The sequence below is a fragment of the Uloborus diversus genome, chromosome 5 (assembly GCF_026930045.1).
Source record: "Uloborus diversus isolate 005 chromosome 5, Udiv.v.3.1, whole genome shotgun sequence".
Taxonomy (NCBI): Eukaryota; Metazoa; Arthropoda; class Arachnida; order Araneae; family Uloboridae; genus Uloborus; species Uloborus diversus.
This window is the reverse complement of record NC_072735.1, coordinates 131,365,086-131,383,232: the sequence shown is the minus strand read 5'-3', so window position 1 is coordinate 131,383,232 and position 18,147 is coordinate 131,365,086. Positions and strand designations below refer to the sequence as shown.

Here is an 18,147-nt window from a genome sequence, read left to right as displayed (position 1 = left end):
CCGTATAACGTTTTCTAAACAATTTGCAAAAACGCATAGGATACATTAATTTATCACTAACTGCTTACTTTTATAATTCTTAACTGTAATAATAATAACAATAAAATAAAAAAAAATAATAAAAATAACAAGATCAGTTTATCATAACAATAATATCAACAATAAAAATAACATTAATAATAACAATACTAACAATAAGAATAATAATAATAACAATTTTAACAACAATAATTGTAATAATAATAATAATAATAATAATAATCGTAATCATAATAATAAAAATAATACTAACAGTAACAATGATAACAACAACAATAATAGCAAGAACAACAACAACAACAAATGAAATAATAATAATAGCAATAGTAATAAAAAATATTTTTTAATAATAATAATTATTATTATTGTTATTATAATTTTCCTACACCAAACAATGAATTTATAACAAAAAATTCTTATCAAACTTATAGCAAAAAATGTTCCTTGTGGTTTACGCAAGAAAAACGCTGCATACTGGTACCTTTTATACTAAATAAGTTTAATTATAATCTAGTCTATTGTTACTTTAAGACAGGCATCTTTATCTTCTTTACTAATAATAAAGCTGAAAGTCTCTCTGTCTGGATATCTCTCTGGATATATGTCTGGATGTCTGTGACGCGCATATCTCCTAAACCATTCAGCCGATTTTCATGAAATTTGGCACAAAGTTAGTTTGTAGCATGGGGGTGATCACCTCGAAGCGATTTTTTGAAAATTCGATTTTGTTTTTTTTTTTCTATTCCAATTTTAAGATAATTTAACCCAGCAAATTATTTTAACGTGGAAGAGTAGATTACGAAATTATCATAACGTGGAACCGTAACATGGGCGAGCAACTGGACATAGCCAATTGGCGAAAAATTCATCATCCATTATTTGTAAATATACAGGCGAACCAAATTACCTTTTAATTTTCTACTACTATCAAAACCGTGCGGGTACCACTAGTTTATAAATAAAATAACGCGATAAACAAGATTACCCGCGTGAAACACGAGCATTTACAAAGTTTCTGGTAACTTTTGCCCGTGTAAGACACAGGAACATGTGTTAAGTGGTTAAATTAAAATAAAATTATTATTTCGTAAAGCTGTCGTAAAAAATGTAATCTGCATTCTTTTGAATATTGGACTCACTTCCTTCCCATTTTCCTTACCAACTATTCTCTTCTCTGGATGTTCTAATGAAGAAGTAAAGTGATTTGTCGTAAGATCTTTCGGAAATAATATTAGGAACATTCATTTAAAAAGTGGCAGCTAAGTTTTCTGCGAGAGTTACTCGCGAATTGAAAATGTTTATTTAGTTTCATTATATTCTTTTGAGGAAAATCAACTAAAATTACTATAACAGTTAGAAAATATACCAATAAAAAGTTCTTCAAAAAATATTTTATTTATGTTCAGATGTGAAGCAATTGTAGTTCACTCTCTAAGTCATCGATTGGAAAGATATTTGTTTTCGATTCCAAAAGTCACAGGCCCGATTCCTGCATTGTACAAAATTAAATTATTAAATTTCTCTTTAATAAAAAAATAGATTGATGTGACTTCAAAAAAGTTGAAAAATTGATATTAAAATAAATAAATATATAGCAAAATTCACTGAATGCAGTCCTATAAAACATGTTGAAGGCGAAGGAAAAAAAAACACGATTTTGAATAGGTAAAATAAAAGTAAATCAAGACATAAAAAATAAATTTAGAAATCAAATTTAAAGGAGAGAAATAAATAAAATAAATATCACTCAAAAAAACAAGCAGTGTTTTTTAGGAGATCGTTCTGAATTGTTCATTTTAATGAGTCGTTCTTTTAGACTCTTTCGTCCATGAATGACAAATCCCTAATTTTTAGCTTTTTTGAAAAAAAAAAAGACTATAAGTAATTATTATAAAAAAGCAACAGACAAAAGCAAAAAAGATAAAAAGTTATTGTATAATTAATAAAATTTTGATATCATCATATATCCGCATGTCAGAAAACTAATCACACTTAAGTAATAATTTTTGAAACATTATCAACATTTAAGTTAAAGTATATTGATCAATTAGGTACTTATCTTTATACATAAAGGGCTAATCTCTGTCCGGATGTCCGGGGTAAACTTCAAAACTACTGGAGGGATTTTAACCATTTCTTCACCATAGATAGCTACATAATCGGGGAACAACTTAGGCTATAATTTATTGCTAAAAAACTTAGTTTAAGAATGTCGTGATCGTAAACTGTAAATGTAATGCAATTTCAACATCAAATGATTTAAGATTAAACCCATTGTTTCGAAAATTCGTTGCCTAACAACAGCAATATTAAAAGTAATAATAATGTAAATTTTGAAACAAGGCCTCTCAGGAGCAAGCATGACATTCCTTTCTTAGGAATTGCATCCTCATCTTTATACATAAAGAGCTAATCTCTGTCCGGATGTCCGGGGTAAAATTCAAAACTACTGGAGGGAGGGGGGAACACTTTGCCGCCACGTTTCCACGTTATGATAATCAAGAAGCGAATTAAAATTGCGCTCTACTCTTGCGATCAACCATATCGTTGGAAATACACGTGAGTAAAGGTGCGAATTAAATATTTAGCTGTGTGAGGGGCAACACGAAATGACATTTTATCATTTGTAATGACATCCGGCAGAAGTATAAACAATGAAATCGCACCGATTTAAGTATTTTTTTTTAAACATTAAACTTAAACAAATTATTAAAAAAATGGTCAGATCTTATGTTTTTAAGCATGCTCTTACGGAAAAAAATAACTTTAAAATTTTGGAAACGACCCCATTATTACTGACCCAGGCAACGCCGGGTATTTTTGCTAGTTATCTTATAAGTTGATAAGTGCAACAGAGAATAAGTCGCAATTACATCAATGGGAAATAAGAGAGAAATTGCAACAAAAAAAAAAAAAGTAAATTTACGAATATATGAATAAATAAATCTGAAACAATTAAAACTTTCGTAATATCAACCTATTTGAATTGTATTAAACATAAACTATAGAACGTATACTTTGAATTTTGCTGATTAGATATGTTTGAATGAAAGTGTGATGAATTAGCACAAAAGAAGTTGCCTCAGGACCCTCTGGAACTGCATCAGACACTCATTAACGCGTAAGGATGGAACACGCCGGGTGGAAATGCACGCGATTTGATTAATTATTTGGGTGGAGAACCAAAGAGAAATTTCTCATTCTCACGAACGGAACATAAAGATTTTCTTTCCGGAAATGCCTTTTAGCAAACTTCAATGACAGCTACTTTAGGAATATACGGGAAAGTGTAAAAGAAAGCACATATTTCCGTAATTATAATTTTTTTTTTTTCAGTTTAGGAATTTAATAATGTTTCTTTTTTAATATCATAGGGTCTATGACATCCACTGCTATAGTTAAGTCTTTTGCTACTATGAAAATGTGACTACAAAAATTACCATTTCTCATTTGAAATTTTGGCCAAAATAACACTGAGATCTAGGGAAAGTGAGCTTTTTGAGCTTTTTGGTTTTCGCTGTTCAAGCTGAGAGAAGACAAATAAGCTGTAAGTTACAGCCTGTAAGCCATGGATTAAGCATAACTACAAGCATGTCTCTACAACCCGGTCATAACCTATACAGAGACTGCAGTTTTGTCCTCGTTATGAACTCATCAGTCGGGAATAGTCAATAACCAAAATGGAGGCAGATATCCTCCCGTTGAAGCTGCGATTACCTTTAAACTGGAAGCTAAAACTAATTTAGAAAATCCCGCAAGTTGAGAAGCACAATTGCTTTGCGGCATCTGCACTCGCTATTTCACGAGTTAGCAATTTTAGTCGCATAATTGCTTACGGACTCACGCTGGTGTGTTAAGTTAGTTTTAGGAGTCAGGACCAAGATTTCCTCAGCTTCAATGTCTTGTAGTTACATCGTACTAAGTTCCTTTTTTCTTCTTAATATATTTTAAAACAATAAATTACCGTATAATTTTTATAAAAAACACAATATAACTAACTATCGAGACTAAATTAAAATAAATGACAATATTCAAAAGAGCAATAAAAGATATCATAAAAAGGATTCCTTAAATAACTGCGTACGCATGGTGTTTTTTTTTTAATTTTTTATTAATATGAGAGAAAGCGTTTTTACTATTCATGTTAAAATGTTAGTCGGGTGGTATTGAAAAGAATTGCAAATTGAGAAAATTATATAACAAAAAAGAAAAAAAGAAATAAAAACATTTTCTAAATTTAAAATTTAGGAAGAACTTGGATGTGATTTATATGAAAGCAAAGGGGTCTAGTATATCAAACCATGAAATCATCTCTAATGCATTTTAACCTAATTTTACTGAAAAGAGTATGATCCAAAATAACGTTCACGAAAAAATGGTAAAACACTTAACTCTATTAGTCCCTCACTGTAAAACAGTGTGCAACCTTATTCATACTAGAGCAGAGTATCTTTCATGTATTTAGTTAAAAATCTTAGTTATTCATAACAAAAGTAGTTCATACAACATTCGAATTCTGTTTTTTTTTCCTCAGAAAATAAAACCCAGATACTTATAATATTTTTAACCCTAAGAAACAGTTTTTGTTTTTCTCTTGGTACTTCTTTTTACCTCAAAAGGCGAAATAAACATCCACAAAACTCTTGGGGAAAGAAACGTTTTTACACATTCAAAGATGCAATTAAGGCTAATGATCTGAAGCATGTACGAAGTTTTTATTTAAGTGAATCCAAAGCAACAGAATCCTAGCTAAAGTAAACACGAAAGAACTTAGGCTTATTTCATTTACTGTTCTTCTAGAGTGTCTCGTTAAACAATTAAAAGGGAAAAGCTTTAGAAACTTTTGTTAGGGGAGCCTCAAAGAACCAGCCTCTATTTTATTGCTATTTGCGATTTTTATTAACCTTTAGTCTTTCTCCATTCCAGTTTCTTAAAAAAAGGAAGTATACTGTATTGTTAGAGTAAGAAGCATATTCCCTCACCGCTTCAAAACATTTGACAGTAAATTGAAAAACAATTTTTTTTGAATATCTGGGATTTAACCTGGTACGCTGTGACCACTATGTAACTTTATTCCTTGTGTTCCTTAAAACACTTCTAATTTTTAATTTTTCGAACTGTTCCATTAGAAGTGATTGATATCAATCAATATTCAGCATTACATTTTGTTAGGGGTAAATCTCTACCCCATTTTTTTGTTTGATATTGTACCTTATTTTAGTGGATACTCACGTCGAATGGTCGAAGATGTTGCGCCAGTCTATGAAGGAGTATGCTTGCAGTTAAATCGCACATCAGGGTCTATCAGTACTTTAAATTTGATTAATCTATAGGAACACATTTCAAAAGTTCTCACAGGGTTTCATTAGTATTAAGTACAAGGGATTACATTTAGTAACTTTTCAAACGTTAACTTTTTCATGTTGTAAAGGCAGTAGAAAACCTTTTTTCAATTTCTTGGATGATCCGCATATTTATTTCAGCAGCTAACTATATTTACTTCTTGACTCTACTGTGCTCTGCGTATTTGTTTCCTACTTTTTAAAAGATCTTCGGAAAGTTTTCACACTTATCCTATTACGCAGGTACATTGGTGCGTGGAATGGGGTAAGCTATCGAATTCAAAAGCACTCATAATACACCTTTAAAATTTGACAGAAAGGCTGAAGGATGTATTAAATAAGCATTTAAAACTAACCCAAACCAGTAGAATAAAACAAAAATAGTATTAAAACTTGCTTTCAAAGTAAGTTCATCATCTAAAAGATTCAATTTTTATTTTGGAAATAAATTAATTTGGAAATTTTTTTTTAAAACAAACACTCTGTTAATCGAAAAAATAACTCTACTTATTTTTTTTACATTGGATGATGAACGATACCATCATGGAAATTATGGTTCTCCAGTAGAAGAAAAATCTGAACTTCCCCTGTGTGGAAAAACTTTTATGTTTTTTAAAAGGGCAACAGTATTAGCCAAGCAGTTTGGTGTATATATACTCAGTGAATTCATGTTCAAGTGCTTATGTTGTTTCTGTTAGTTCTGTTATGATTTTAATTTATGTTCGTTCATTCAGTTCATAATTTTTCTTCAATAAAATGTTTTAAGTTAATTGGTTTTATGTATCCTATAACCGCGTGGCAGAAGAGAGTTAGAAGTTGTTTCGCGACATCATTTTTGGTGCATCGGCCGCGAAGTCGTGAAAGGTGGAAATTGTGAGAGTTGTGTTTGAAGTTGCTTGTGGGGGAAGTTGTTGGAAATTTTGTGGCACGTGCAAAGGTTGTGAGTGGTTTTTCATTTCTATTTTGACTGAAGTTTGTGTTATTTCTACTGTGTTGTTGTGAGCTGAACTGTTGTTGAATAGTAGGAAATTTGGCTCGTGAGTTGAGAATTATAGAAATTGTGCTTTTATATACGTTAGTTGGTAATTGAAGTAAATAAGGATTGAAATGGCAGATATTGCAAAGTTAAAAATTAAAAGAGCAGCTATTAGAATGACGACAACTAAACTAATTAAAAAAATAGATGACTTTTTGGTGAAGATTCAAACTTGCAGCGAGGATAATGATACTAAGTCGAGTATTTTGAAAGAGTTTCATGAGCAATTACTTGAGAAAGAAAAAAGTCTGAAATTTGTGAATTTGGATATTGAAGCGTATTTACCGCTAGATGAAATTGAAAAGGATTGTACTACTTCCGAAGAATATTCGGAAAATATAGTACTTTGAAAGCAACGAATAAAAAATAAAATAGAACTTTTAGAGACTAAAACTAACAATTCCAGTTCAGTTAATTCCTCAGAATTAAATGTTCAGAATGTTAGGACTGTAAAATTGCCTCGATTGAACATTAAAACTTACTATGGGGATCCAGTGGGATATTTGGAGTTTATGAATCGGTTTAATAATGCAATTGATAAAAATACAAATTTAAGCAAAATTGACAAGTTTAATTATTTAAAGACATTTTTGGGAGGTGCTGCAGCAAATTGCATTAAAGGTTTTACTTTATCAGAAGAAAATTACGATTCGGCTATTGAATTACTAAAAAAGCGTTTTGGTAATACACATACTTTGATTCAGTTACACATGAATAATTTATTGAAAATTCCTGCTGTGTATAATTCAAGGGATTTAAATAGGTTGCGAATTTATTTTGATAAAGTGGAAGTTCAAATTAGGAATTTGAAAAGTTTAGGCATTGAAATAGATTCATACTGTAATTTGTTAACACCAATCATACTTGATCGTGTTCCTAGAGATCTTGTTTTGGAATTCAATAGAAAATATTCGGAAGGGTATAAATTTCAGGACGTTCTTACTTTCTTAGAAAGTGAAATTCAATCGCGTGAACGTGCATTACTTGTGCAATTAAGGTCGGAATCGTTTAAATCTGGTTCAGAAAATTCTTATAAGAATGATTGTAAAAATGGGTCAAGTAACATTAAGAGTTATAAAAACTATGCTGCAACAGCAAACTATGTGGCTAGTACAAAAAAGCATTGTGTATTTTGTAATAGTCCAGATCATGAGTTTTGTGAGTATAAAACTATCGAAGATCGTAGAAATAAGTTAAAAAATGAAAACCGTTGCTTTAAATGTTTCTCGAAAAATCATTATAGTCGCATGTGCAGGTTAAAAGTTGAATGCAAATTTTGTAAAAGTAAATTTCACAGTTACGTTTTATGTGAAAATGCTAAGAATAAACCTTTAAGTAATGACAGAGTTAATGAACAAAATAACTCTGTTGTGACGCAATGTAATTCGTCGGCTTTAAAATCAAATATTTTATTGCTTACATGTTCAGTGATTGCAAGTGCAGGTAAAGATTCAAATTCTGTAGAAATTGCTCGAGTACTTTTAGATAACGGTTCTGAAAGATCTTGGATCACAAAATCTTTAGCAAGTCGTTTAAAATTAAATATAGTTAGAAGGGAAAAGCTTTCAGTTTATTCTTTCGAGTCGGTAAAACCATCGGAAAGAATTTATGAGGTTGCAAAACTTAAACTATCAAATAGAAATAATTCTGAATCATCAATTGAAATTGAAGTTTTAGTAACGCAAACAATAACTTCAGCATCCTTAGCAGTACCTAATGTCAACGTTCAAAATGCATTGCAACAGAAAGGCTTGTTCCTTGCAGATATGTGTAATAGTGAAAATGAAATTGAAGTTTTAATTGGAGGGGATGTGTTTTGGGGTATAATTTGCGATTCAAAAGTGTTCAAAATAAATGAAACATTAAGTTGCGTACCAACGATGTTTGGGTTAGCTATTCAGGGGATCCAACAAAATTGCAATTCAAGCTTCGTAGGAGTTTTGGCTACGGATTGCGTAATTGCAAAGGATGTTCAGGTTCTTTGGGATCTTGATGTTTTAGGTATCACAGATAAGGAAGAATTAACTTTAACAGATAAGCTTATAATAGATAGATTTCAATCAAATTTAAAATTCATTCAGGGTAGATATGAAACACGATTGCTATGGAAATTTTCCCCGATTGAGTTAGGGAATAACTTTTGTAATGCAAAGAAAAGATTTGATGAATTGCAAATAAGTCTTCGGAAGGATGAATGGTTGGCTAAAGAATATAATAAAATTATTGAGGAACAAGAACGGCTAGGTATAGTTCAGGAATGTATTAGAACTGAAAACGAATACTTTATGCCACATCGTCCTGTTGTTAGGATTGATAAGGATACGACTAAAGTGAGACTCGTTTTTAATTGTAGTTCAAAATTAAAGCAAAATATTTCGTTAAATGATGCGTTAGAATGTGGTCCAAATTTAAACGCTAACATTCTTGATATTATGTTAAACTTTAGGAAGTTTAAAATTGCATTCAATGCAGACATTGAGAAGGCTTTCCTTATGATTAGTATTGCAAAAAATGATCGTAACTATTTGAAATTTATTTGGGCTTCAAATAACTCTGAGGGATATAAAATTATGCAAATGAATCGATTACCATTCGGTTGTACAATGTCAAATTTTGTTCTCAGTGCTACAATTAAAACTCACATAAAAAAATATGAAGATAATAGGCGTACAACTGTTGAAATGTTGAAAAGTTCATTGTACGTCGATGATTTGTATTTTGGAGCTGAAAGCGTGGAAGAAGCATTTCAGTTGTCGTCTGATGCCGTATCAGTTTTGAAAGATGGGGGTTTCAACTTAAGAAAGCTCAGATCTAATTCAGTTGAATTGGAATCTTTATGGGTTGACCAGGGTCTGAGTACTAGTGAGTGCTTGGAAAATTGTCAGTTAAAGGTGTTGGGGTTGAATTGGAATACTAAGGAGGACAGTTTGTCATTAGATGTAAAATCTTTGTTGAGTAATTTATCTTCGTTGAAAAATACTAAGCGTTGTGTGCTGCAGACAGCCGCAATGATATTTGATCCAATGGGTTTTTTGTCTCCTTTTGTTGTAAGAATTAGATGTTTAATGCAAGATATTTGGAAAATAGGTGCAGATTGGGATGATGAATTGCCAGAGAATTTGACTTTGAAGTGGAGGAAGTGGTATGGGGAGATTAAAGATTTAGATTCAATAACTGTAGAAAGATATTTCTTTTTAAATGTGAGTGACCTTAGGGATTCTGTTGAAATACATATATTTTCGGACGCGTCATTAGTGGCTTATGGTGCGGTTGCATACTTTAGGTATAGTAATAAGAAGAATGAAGTTTCGACATCCTTTATAATGTCAAAGGTCAGAGTGGCACCGTTGAAAAAGTTAACGCTTCCGAGACTGGAATTGTTAGGAGTGTTAGTGGCTGCAAAATTGTGCAAATATTTGTCTGGTTTATTTAATAATTTGTCTGATAGAGTAATATTATGGACGGATTCAGAAATCTGTTTGTGTTGGATTAGAGGTTCATTTAGGGAGTGGAAACAATTTGTTGCAAATCGTACTTGTCTTATTCAAGATTTGACTTCGCCTAGTATGTGGAAATTTTGTCCAGGTTTAATGAATCCAGCAGATAAACTGACAAGAGGTGAATCATTGAGTTTGTTGAAAAATGACAGCGTGTGGTGGCGCGGACCAAAGTGGTTGACTAGCCCTAGTGATGCAGAAACAATAGTGTTGCAGAAACAATACTGTTCGAATGACGCGGCGAAAGTTGAACTTTTGAAAGTTAGTGTTAACACGGTTGTTTCATCGTACAGTCCTGTATTAAAAGTTAACGACTTTAGTAATTTCAAAAAATTACTGAGAGTGACTGCATGGGTGTTGAGATTTATTTCGAAGTCCAGAAAATTATCAATTGAAAAGGGTCCACTGAGTGCTATAGAATTACAAGAAGCTGAAGAGATGTGGATAAAAACTGTGCAGTGGGAAGTGTTCCGCGAGGAAATTCAAAGGCTTCAAAAGAATCAGCAGATTAGTAAATCTTCTAAGATTTATTCCTTATCTCCATATCTGGACGAGACTGGTGTTCTTAGGGTAAGAGGACGTCTAAAAGAGGCTCCATTGACTGAAAATGAAAAACATCCAGTTTTACTTCCGAAATCGAAATTTGCGGAATTGGTGATTTTTCATGAACATCTTCGTGTCTTTCATTCGGGTGTATCATCAACTTTAGCTCAAGTGCGTAAAAAATTCTGGATACCGAAAGGAAGACAGACCGTGAAAAGAGTTATTTCTACTTGTTTAATCTGCAAAAAATATTCGTTAAAACCAGCTAAGCAGTTAACTGGTCCCTTGGAACGTATTGCTGAAAGTCCACCGTTTACTAATGTGGGAACTGACTTTAGTGGTGCAATAACTGTTAAATCTAAATTAAACAGTTGTGAGAAAGTGTACATTGTATTATTTATATGTGCCGTAACTAGAGCGGTTCATATTGAAGTAGTGCAAGATATGTCCGTAAAAAGTTTTATCTTAGCTTTGAGACGTTTCCTAGCAAGAAGAGGAAATACAAAAGTAATATTTTCTGATAATGCAAAGACTTTCCGTTCATCTTGTGAAATACTGAAATCTTTTCGTAAAATAATAAAGCATCCAGAGCTGCAGAATTTTGTAGCGTCGGAAAACATCATTTGGAAATTTATTCCAGAACGTTCTCCATGGTGGGGAGGTTTCTGGGAACGATTGATGAAAAGTATTAAAGACCCGCTGAGAAAAATACTCGGTAGAGCTCTGTTGACATTAGAAGAGCTTGCTACCATCCTTACAGAAATTGAGTTTATTTTGAATAATAGACCAATTACCTATGAGTTCAATGATTTAAATGAACCAATTGCATTAACACCTTCATGTTTTTTATTTCCAGGAAAGGACAAGATTAACTTTCCAAATTATTTCCTTGAGGTATTTGACAAAAGCTCTAACCAAAAGACTTTACAGAAACGTAAATTGTTCCAGACTCGTTTAATCAAGCAAATTTGGTCTCAATGGAACGAACAGTATTTGTTGCAATTGAGAAGTGCTCATAATTTTTTAGTTCCTCACTCCCAACAGAACTTAAAAATTGGAGATGTAGTGCTTGTTGAAGGACCTTTGAAAAATAAGTTACTGTGGGACATGGGTGTGATCGATAAAGTTCTCATAGGAAGAGATGGCAATGTACGTGCATGCATAGTCCGCACGTCTAAAGGTTGCTTAAGAAGAGCAATTCAACTACTCTATCCATTCGAAGTGACTGTTTTGTCATGAAATGTATTGTTTATTGAATGTTTAAATTAGTTTAATTTCAGACTGAAGTATGTTGATTGTTAATTTAAGTGATGATTGAAATGTCTAATTTAGTTTAAATTGATAGATCTGTTTAATTTATATTAAGTTTTAGTGTACTCATTAAAGAGTACAGGTGGGGAGTATGTGGAAAAACTTTTATGTTTTTTAAAATGGCAACAGTATTAGCCAAGCAGTTTGGTGTATATATACTCAGTGAATTCATGTTCAAGTGCTTATGTTGTTTCTGTTAGTTCTGTTATGATTTTAATTTATGTTCGTTCATTCAGTTCATAATTTTTCTTCAATAAAATGTTTTAAGTTAATTGGTTTTATGTATCCTATAACCGCGTGGCAGAAGAGAGTTAGAAGTTGTTTCGCGACACCCTGCTTTCTAGGTCCACATGGGGCATTTCTTTTGCCAGACATTTTTTTCTCGAGGTTTGCTATTTTTGAAACTTTTCAAGCAGCACTGGCAAATCTCATCGTCTTCTTCCTCGTATTCTGTATCTTCTTTCTTCTTTTTTGTCCTTTCTTTTGGTTTGCTTTCATCTTCCGATTTCTTGTTGGCTTTGAGGATTTTGGATACTGATTTTCATTTTACTGCAACGCGTTTATCATTTTCTAGAACCTTTTTGATTGGAGTGTCAGTGAGCACTGCTGTGTTCACTTTTTCCCGCTTTTCTCCGCTTTTGGTTTTCCTCTCTCTTGCAACACGATAAAGTTGAGTATGATCTGTAGTAATATTCCGGGGTACCCGTATGTTTGGCTGAAACATAACAATCTCTTTAAAAAGCATATATGCATTCCAAATAAAAAAATTGAGGGTGTGCCAAAGCCCTTGTGGAAGCAGATAACGCCACATTCTCATCGGTATAACCAGTTAAACCAGTATAACCGAACACTTTGTCAAAGCTCATGAGTTGAGGTGGTGGAGAAAAACTTGAAACATACAAAACTAACGGAGTCTGCTATAGTACCGGAGTGCCATGTTTAATTTTTCCCCCAAGTTCAACCTGAGCCTACTGGTTAGACGTAAAATCATCGATCATTGAAACGTCACGACTGCACCTTTCAACAGAAAAGATTGATTCAAAATGAGATAACACTACTCTCTCTTCTACCTCATTGTACGAGTAGTTATAAGTGACAACCCTTAGATAAATACTTATGGTTGATTAAAAGTATGAATACGGCCTGTGAATCATAGATAGTGATTCGCATCCAAGAAAAACTTTGCCTCTCTCGTTGACAAGAAATACTTTTAATCAAACAGAAGTATTTATCCAAGGGTAACAACTCATAACTAAAATGACGTAGACGAGAGAATAGTGTTAACTCATTTAGCATTTTAGTAATCAAACTTTTCTGTTGAAGAGTGTAGTCGTGATTGTCAGCTAAAAGAGTCAGAGGTTGTGCTGCAAGGAGCTTTATATATGATGAAGTTATCCTTTTATCGGTTTTATTTTTCATCATCATACATCATTCGGTAAACATTTACTAAAACAACAGCGATTATGAAAACTATTGCATAGACGCATATAAATGGCGACATATGTAGCACAGGAGCATACCCTCCACCCGACTCTTCGGAGTCTTAATAAGGACATCTGAGTCTTAATAATGCCGTTGAAGGTCTTATTGGACTAAAGTCAACTTTTTTAGGGTTATCAAATCATGGTAAAAATAATGGCACACAGCGACATTTTTCTTTTTGAATTCGTCAACAACGTAAGCGAGCCTTTCTAGACAGTTTTTCTATAATAGTAAACTATAGTGAACATTAAGAAACAAAATTTTTCTATAAAAAAAGATCAGGAAATTTTGTCAAGAGATTTTTATAAAAACTGTTGCTGCACTTTTGCCTGTTTATAACAAATTGCTTGGCGACTAAGCATTTTTATAAAGTAGGATAATGATAAAATAAAGATCTAAAAGACTTTAACTATCCTACGTAAAAAAATTGGAGGTTGGCCTTCTTACATGGTCTTATTTGGTGAAACACCTTGCTGTCCTATTACTTTACAGAAATGTATGCTTAATTAGGCGAAATGATTATTTTAAGATGAATGTTAGTAGCTGAATATAAAACGAGGTTTACCCTTTAAAGTTAAAAAAAATCTTGTCAAAAGGAGCAAGAAAAAAATCTAAACTCGCTGATGAACACGACAGGAGCACCGATTCTCCCTTTCTTTCCATTTCTAAGTAGATGACTAAATTTTACGTGTCTCAAGAAAACGTTTTCTGTTTGCATGAATTATTTATTAGTTTCGTGAGTTCTTTAAGTTCAAAAACTGACATCCGAAATCCCCTCTGATAGGACAAAAAACGTACTTTTACAAATGGAAATTTCAATATTTAGATTTATTTCTTTATTAACTTCAAACAAGACGAGAAGTTCTAAGCTTATTTTTCCCAAAATAAATATAAAAATAAACTTACAGTTTTAAGAAGAGATTCTTTCACAATCATTGTTTGGACGGGAAAATTTGCAGTTTTTTTTTCTCTAATTAAAGCCTGATTATTGAACATGCGTCACTTGTCATAACTTTTATTTTCGAGGTAGATCGTGCAAAGCCGGGTAACGCAGATAGTATATAAATATAAGTGAAGAGCTACATTAAAAAAATAAATAAATAAAAGTTGCAAAGTAGTTATTTGTTTTCGGTTTAAGGAGCTTTATAAGCAAAAAAAAACTTGATCATTATTAAACTCTCTCCTTTAAAAAAAAAAGTCACCACCCTTTTGGTTATTTTTTTTTATAAATGCTCACCTACGTACGTAAAGTTTCATTGTGGGGACTATATAGCTGTGAAATACATTTGCAGGGTATACCCTGAAAAAACTACGGAAATTGGGAATGGCTAATTTAAAGTATATACCATGAAGAAATATAAGGGAAACTTGTGTTGGCCTGAATCATGGACATAATCTGGTACAAATTTAATAAAATCATCAAAAAATTGAACCATCCATTATGATAAGCAGTGTCGCCGCACTTTATTCTGTTGAAATGTAAATTAACTGAATGATTTGATTTTGACTTCTTATGATTTGTACATTTTTGTCAATATACTTTTTGTGTACTTAAAAAGTTGTTTCTTTTTTCTTTTTTGACATATACAATGTACAATTTCAGGGACATTAACATTATTTCTAATTGCACCTTACATAAAGAAGAGTAGAAACGCTTGCCTCACATCATATGCCAAATTGCCCCACTACCTATGCCAACTAACCCCGACTCAGGGATTAGTTGGCATTGTTGAGGCGTCTTCGCAAAATATTTTTCACGATTGCTCACGATTTCATGTAACCGGATGTGAATTTCTAGATGATGCTCCCAGTGTTTTTTGTAGCGAAGATGTTACCCTATCAGAGGCATAAATAATTTTTACCGTAAATACTACAGAAAAAAACAGAAAAATCAAAAAGTGAAAACTGTGACAACTAGCCCCGGTCTCCCCTATATTTTTATAAATACAAAGAGAGGAACAAAGAGATGAAAATTAATTTTCTGAAGAAGGCACTGGCGTGGAGTTGGGAAAGGAAATAGCATATCTCTAATAATAAATAATCTAACCTCGAGAAATTCCATTGCTGCTTTCGGTGGTAAAAGACAACTCATTTTATTAGCGCAATGCTAATAATATTTAGTATGTTATTGGCAATATTAACAGGATTTTACTACCACTATTTTAACAAATGGAATTTTTGAATCCTTAATCTGAATCAGTTTTTTTTTGCAGCACGTAACCGGATGGTTTTGAACAAAGGGGGTACTTTTGTACCACAAATGCTTTTGTAACAAGTAGTACCGTCTCAAATTTCTTCCCATAACGTGAAAACCATGGAATTCTGAGATCAATGACGTTTATTAATATATATTTTTTTTAAATTTCCAATGGCACATTTAAAGACAGTTGAATATCAAAAGGATAACAACAAAACTATAAATGAAAACGAGCAATCCAATAGCGTTCCCAGATGGATGTCCGAGGGAGAGCAGGACATCTGGACAAATGAGGCATGTCCATTACTTCGTGGAGATCACACAAAGTGCAGAAAGGGTCAGGAACCACGTTGATACGACAGAGATGTTTTCGTAGGCAATCATGGCCAGATAATAAACGAAACATGGCGACAGATTTCATCCTAGGCCAGTTAGGGACATTCAGAATCAGTTTAAACCATGGTTTATTGGTGTTGCGATTTTTGAGTTCTTCGTGAAAAGTGTCTTTAAAGATTTTCTTTATTAAGCTTTTGATGTTACTTAATTGAAGCTTAGGATTGGTTCTCTGAAGAACCGATGCTCCCTTTTTGGCCAAAAAATCGGCCATCTCATTACCTTGGATTCCACTGTGGGCCGGAATCCACTGAAGAACAACTGTCTTATTATTTCTGGCAAGCCGGTTAAGGAGCTTCAAACAATTATCGGTGGTTAAAGTTCGGGAGTGGCTAGGTGTATCGATAGCTTGGAGTGCAGCCTTTGAGTCCGTTAATACAACTACTTTTGAAAAAGAGTCTAAATGTGGCTGGAGCTGTGACAGGGCCTGGCAATCTCGCCATCGAAAGCTAAACTATGGTTGCCAATGGGGGTGTAAAAGGAAAAAAGTTCACAGTAAACACCAGCACCAGTATTAACACATCCATTCACTTTAGAGCCGTCAGTATATATTCTCAACCATTTCTCTCTGGGGTAACAGGATTCTATTGTTTTGAGAGCAAGAGCTCTTAACACTACATCATTTGTCTCCGCTTTGAACACATTCTTAATCAAATTAAGGCGAATGGAGAAACCTTTTTCAGAAATGGGGTTTATGGAGGGAGGAAATTCTTCAGTCTCATATTTTAAATCTAGTTTAGAAGAAATATCAGCTACTCCCCGGAGAAAACCTTTTTGTGATTTTAAGTATCTCCCTTCGACCAGAGAGTCCTGGTTCCACAGGGACAGACACCCAGGGATTCTAAGTATTCTTTCCCATAGGAGAACAGCTCTTTCTTCAAAGATCATCTTTAGAGGTCTATTCTCAGTGCTGAGTAACATGCAGTCAATGGGTGTTGTCTTCACTGCTCCGGTAATCAGTCGTAGAGCCTGATTTTGAAAAGTCTCACAGTGTTGAAGGACTTGCTCTGATCCTGAGATCAGCGGCTCACAGCAGTAAGTAAGGATGGGTAGAATATAAGTTTTGTATGTAAAATTTAGCGTGTCTCTTGACCAACCCCATTTAGAACCCGCTAATATTTTTAGGAGATTAACTCTTTTTATGGCACGTCGGGTGATGTCCTCCACATGGGACCCCCATGTAAGTTTTCTATCAAAACTGACTCCCAGGTATTTAAAGTTTTCAGTCAGTGGTATCTGACACCCTTTGTAGAAAATTTGAGGGTAAAAAGGTTGATGCGTCAATAAAAAAGACTCAACAAAAGTCTTATCAAGATTTACCTTCATATTATTCGAATCTGTCCATCTTTCAAGAACTAACAAAGCCTTTCCTAAAATCCCTCTATGGTGACTTTGGCTTTGTTCTTAGGGGCTGTAGACCAGATGACAAGATCATCAGCATAAAGCAGGCATTGCAATCCGTCAATCTTTTTCAATTCACTGATTAAATCATTGATGTATATGTTAAAAAGTATACAACTGGAGACTGCATCCTGCGGTAACCCGGTCTTAAGAGCTCTGTATCTCGACAAGGAATAGTTGTATCGTGCTCTACATAATCGAGTTTTCATAAAACCGTAGAACCATCTGAGCATGTTGGAACGTATTCCGATGTCAGACAATTTCGAAAGGAGGTTCTTTCTCCAAACAAGGTCGTAAGCAGACTTTAGATCAATGAAGACCGCAGAGAGAATCTGTCTTTTATCCAAAGCATCTTTTATTTTCTGACTAAGCAATGAGACTTGCTGGTTGGTTGACCTAAACTTCCTGAAGCCAGCCTGTTCTTCTTCCAAGATCCCATTGGTTTCCAAATACCAGTTCAGTCTACACAGGATAATTCTCTCCATGGTCTTGCAGAGAATGCTTGTCAGAGAAATAGGTCTGTAGTTTGTCACTATACTTGGATCTAAGTCTTTTTTATGTATCGGGATGATAGTGGATTTACACCATTGAGAGGGAAAATTTCCCGAATGCCAGATTAAGTTGAATAGCTTTAAGATGGTTTCACTGGCACGAGGTCCCAAGTGCAGGAGAAATTCTGCAAAAATGTTATCTTCACCTGGAGATTTTCGTGGTTTCAAACATTTCAGTGCCGAAAACTGTTCAGCTAGACCCAAAGGAGCATTAAAAATATCCGAGATGGTAGGTAAAGTACCTTCTTCTTTCATCTTGATCTTAAGATTTTTAGTAAGAGTTCTCGAGAGCTGTCTCGCGTAATTACTTTTCTGTTGAAGGCTTGAAAAGTGTTGGACAAGAGTTTGCGACTTT

General features: G+C 33.4%; 2 protein-coding genes across 2 annotated transcripts; one reads left to right on the top strand and one right to left on the bottom strand.

The window, feature by feature from the left end:
* Nucleotides 1-7,127: 7,127 nt before the first annotated feature.
* Nucleotides 7,128-11,696, top strand: LOC129223146 (uncharacterized). Its single transcript, XM_054857714.1, has one exon. The coding sequence runs from the start codon at nt 7,128-7,130 to the stop codon at nt 11,694-11,696; it is 4,569 nt and encodes a 1,522-aa protein (XP_054713689.1).
* A 4,543-nt stretch (nt 11,697-16,239) lies between these two features.
* LOC129223145 (uncharacterized) lies at nt 16,240-17,166 on the bottom strand. The gene has a single exon (XM_054857713.1). It carries the CDS (start codon nt 17,164-17,166, stop codon nt 16,240-16,242), a length of 927 nt encoding a protein of 308 aa, XP_054713688.1.
* Between the last annotated feature and the right edge of the window lie 981 nt (nt 17,167-18,147).

Coding starts and splice junctions, on each gene's coding strand:
- LOC129223146 (XM_054857714.1), top strand. CDS start 7,128: ATGAATAATTTATTGAAAATTCCTGCTGTGTATAATTCAAGGGATTTA.
- LOC129223145 (XM_054857713.1), bottom strand. CDS start 17,166: ATGAAGGTAAATCTTGATAAGACTTTTGTTGAGTCTTTTTTATTGACG.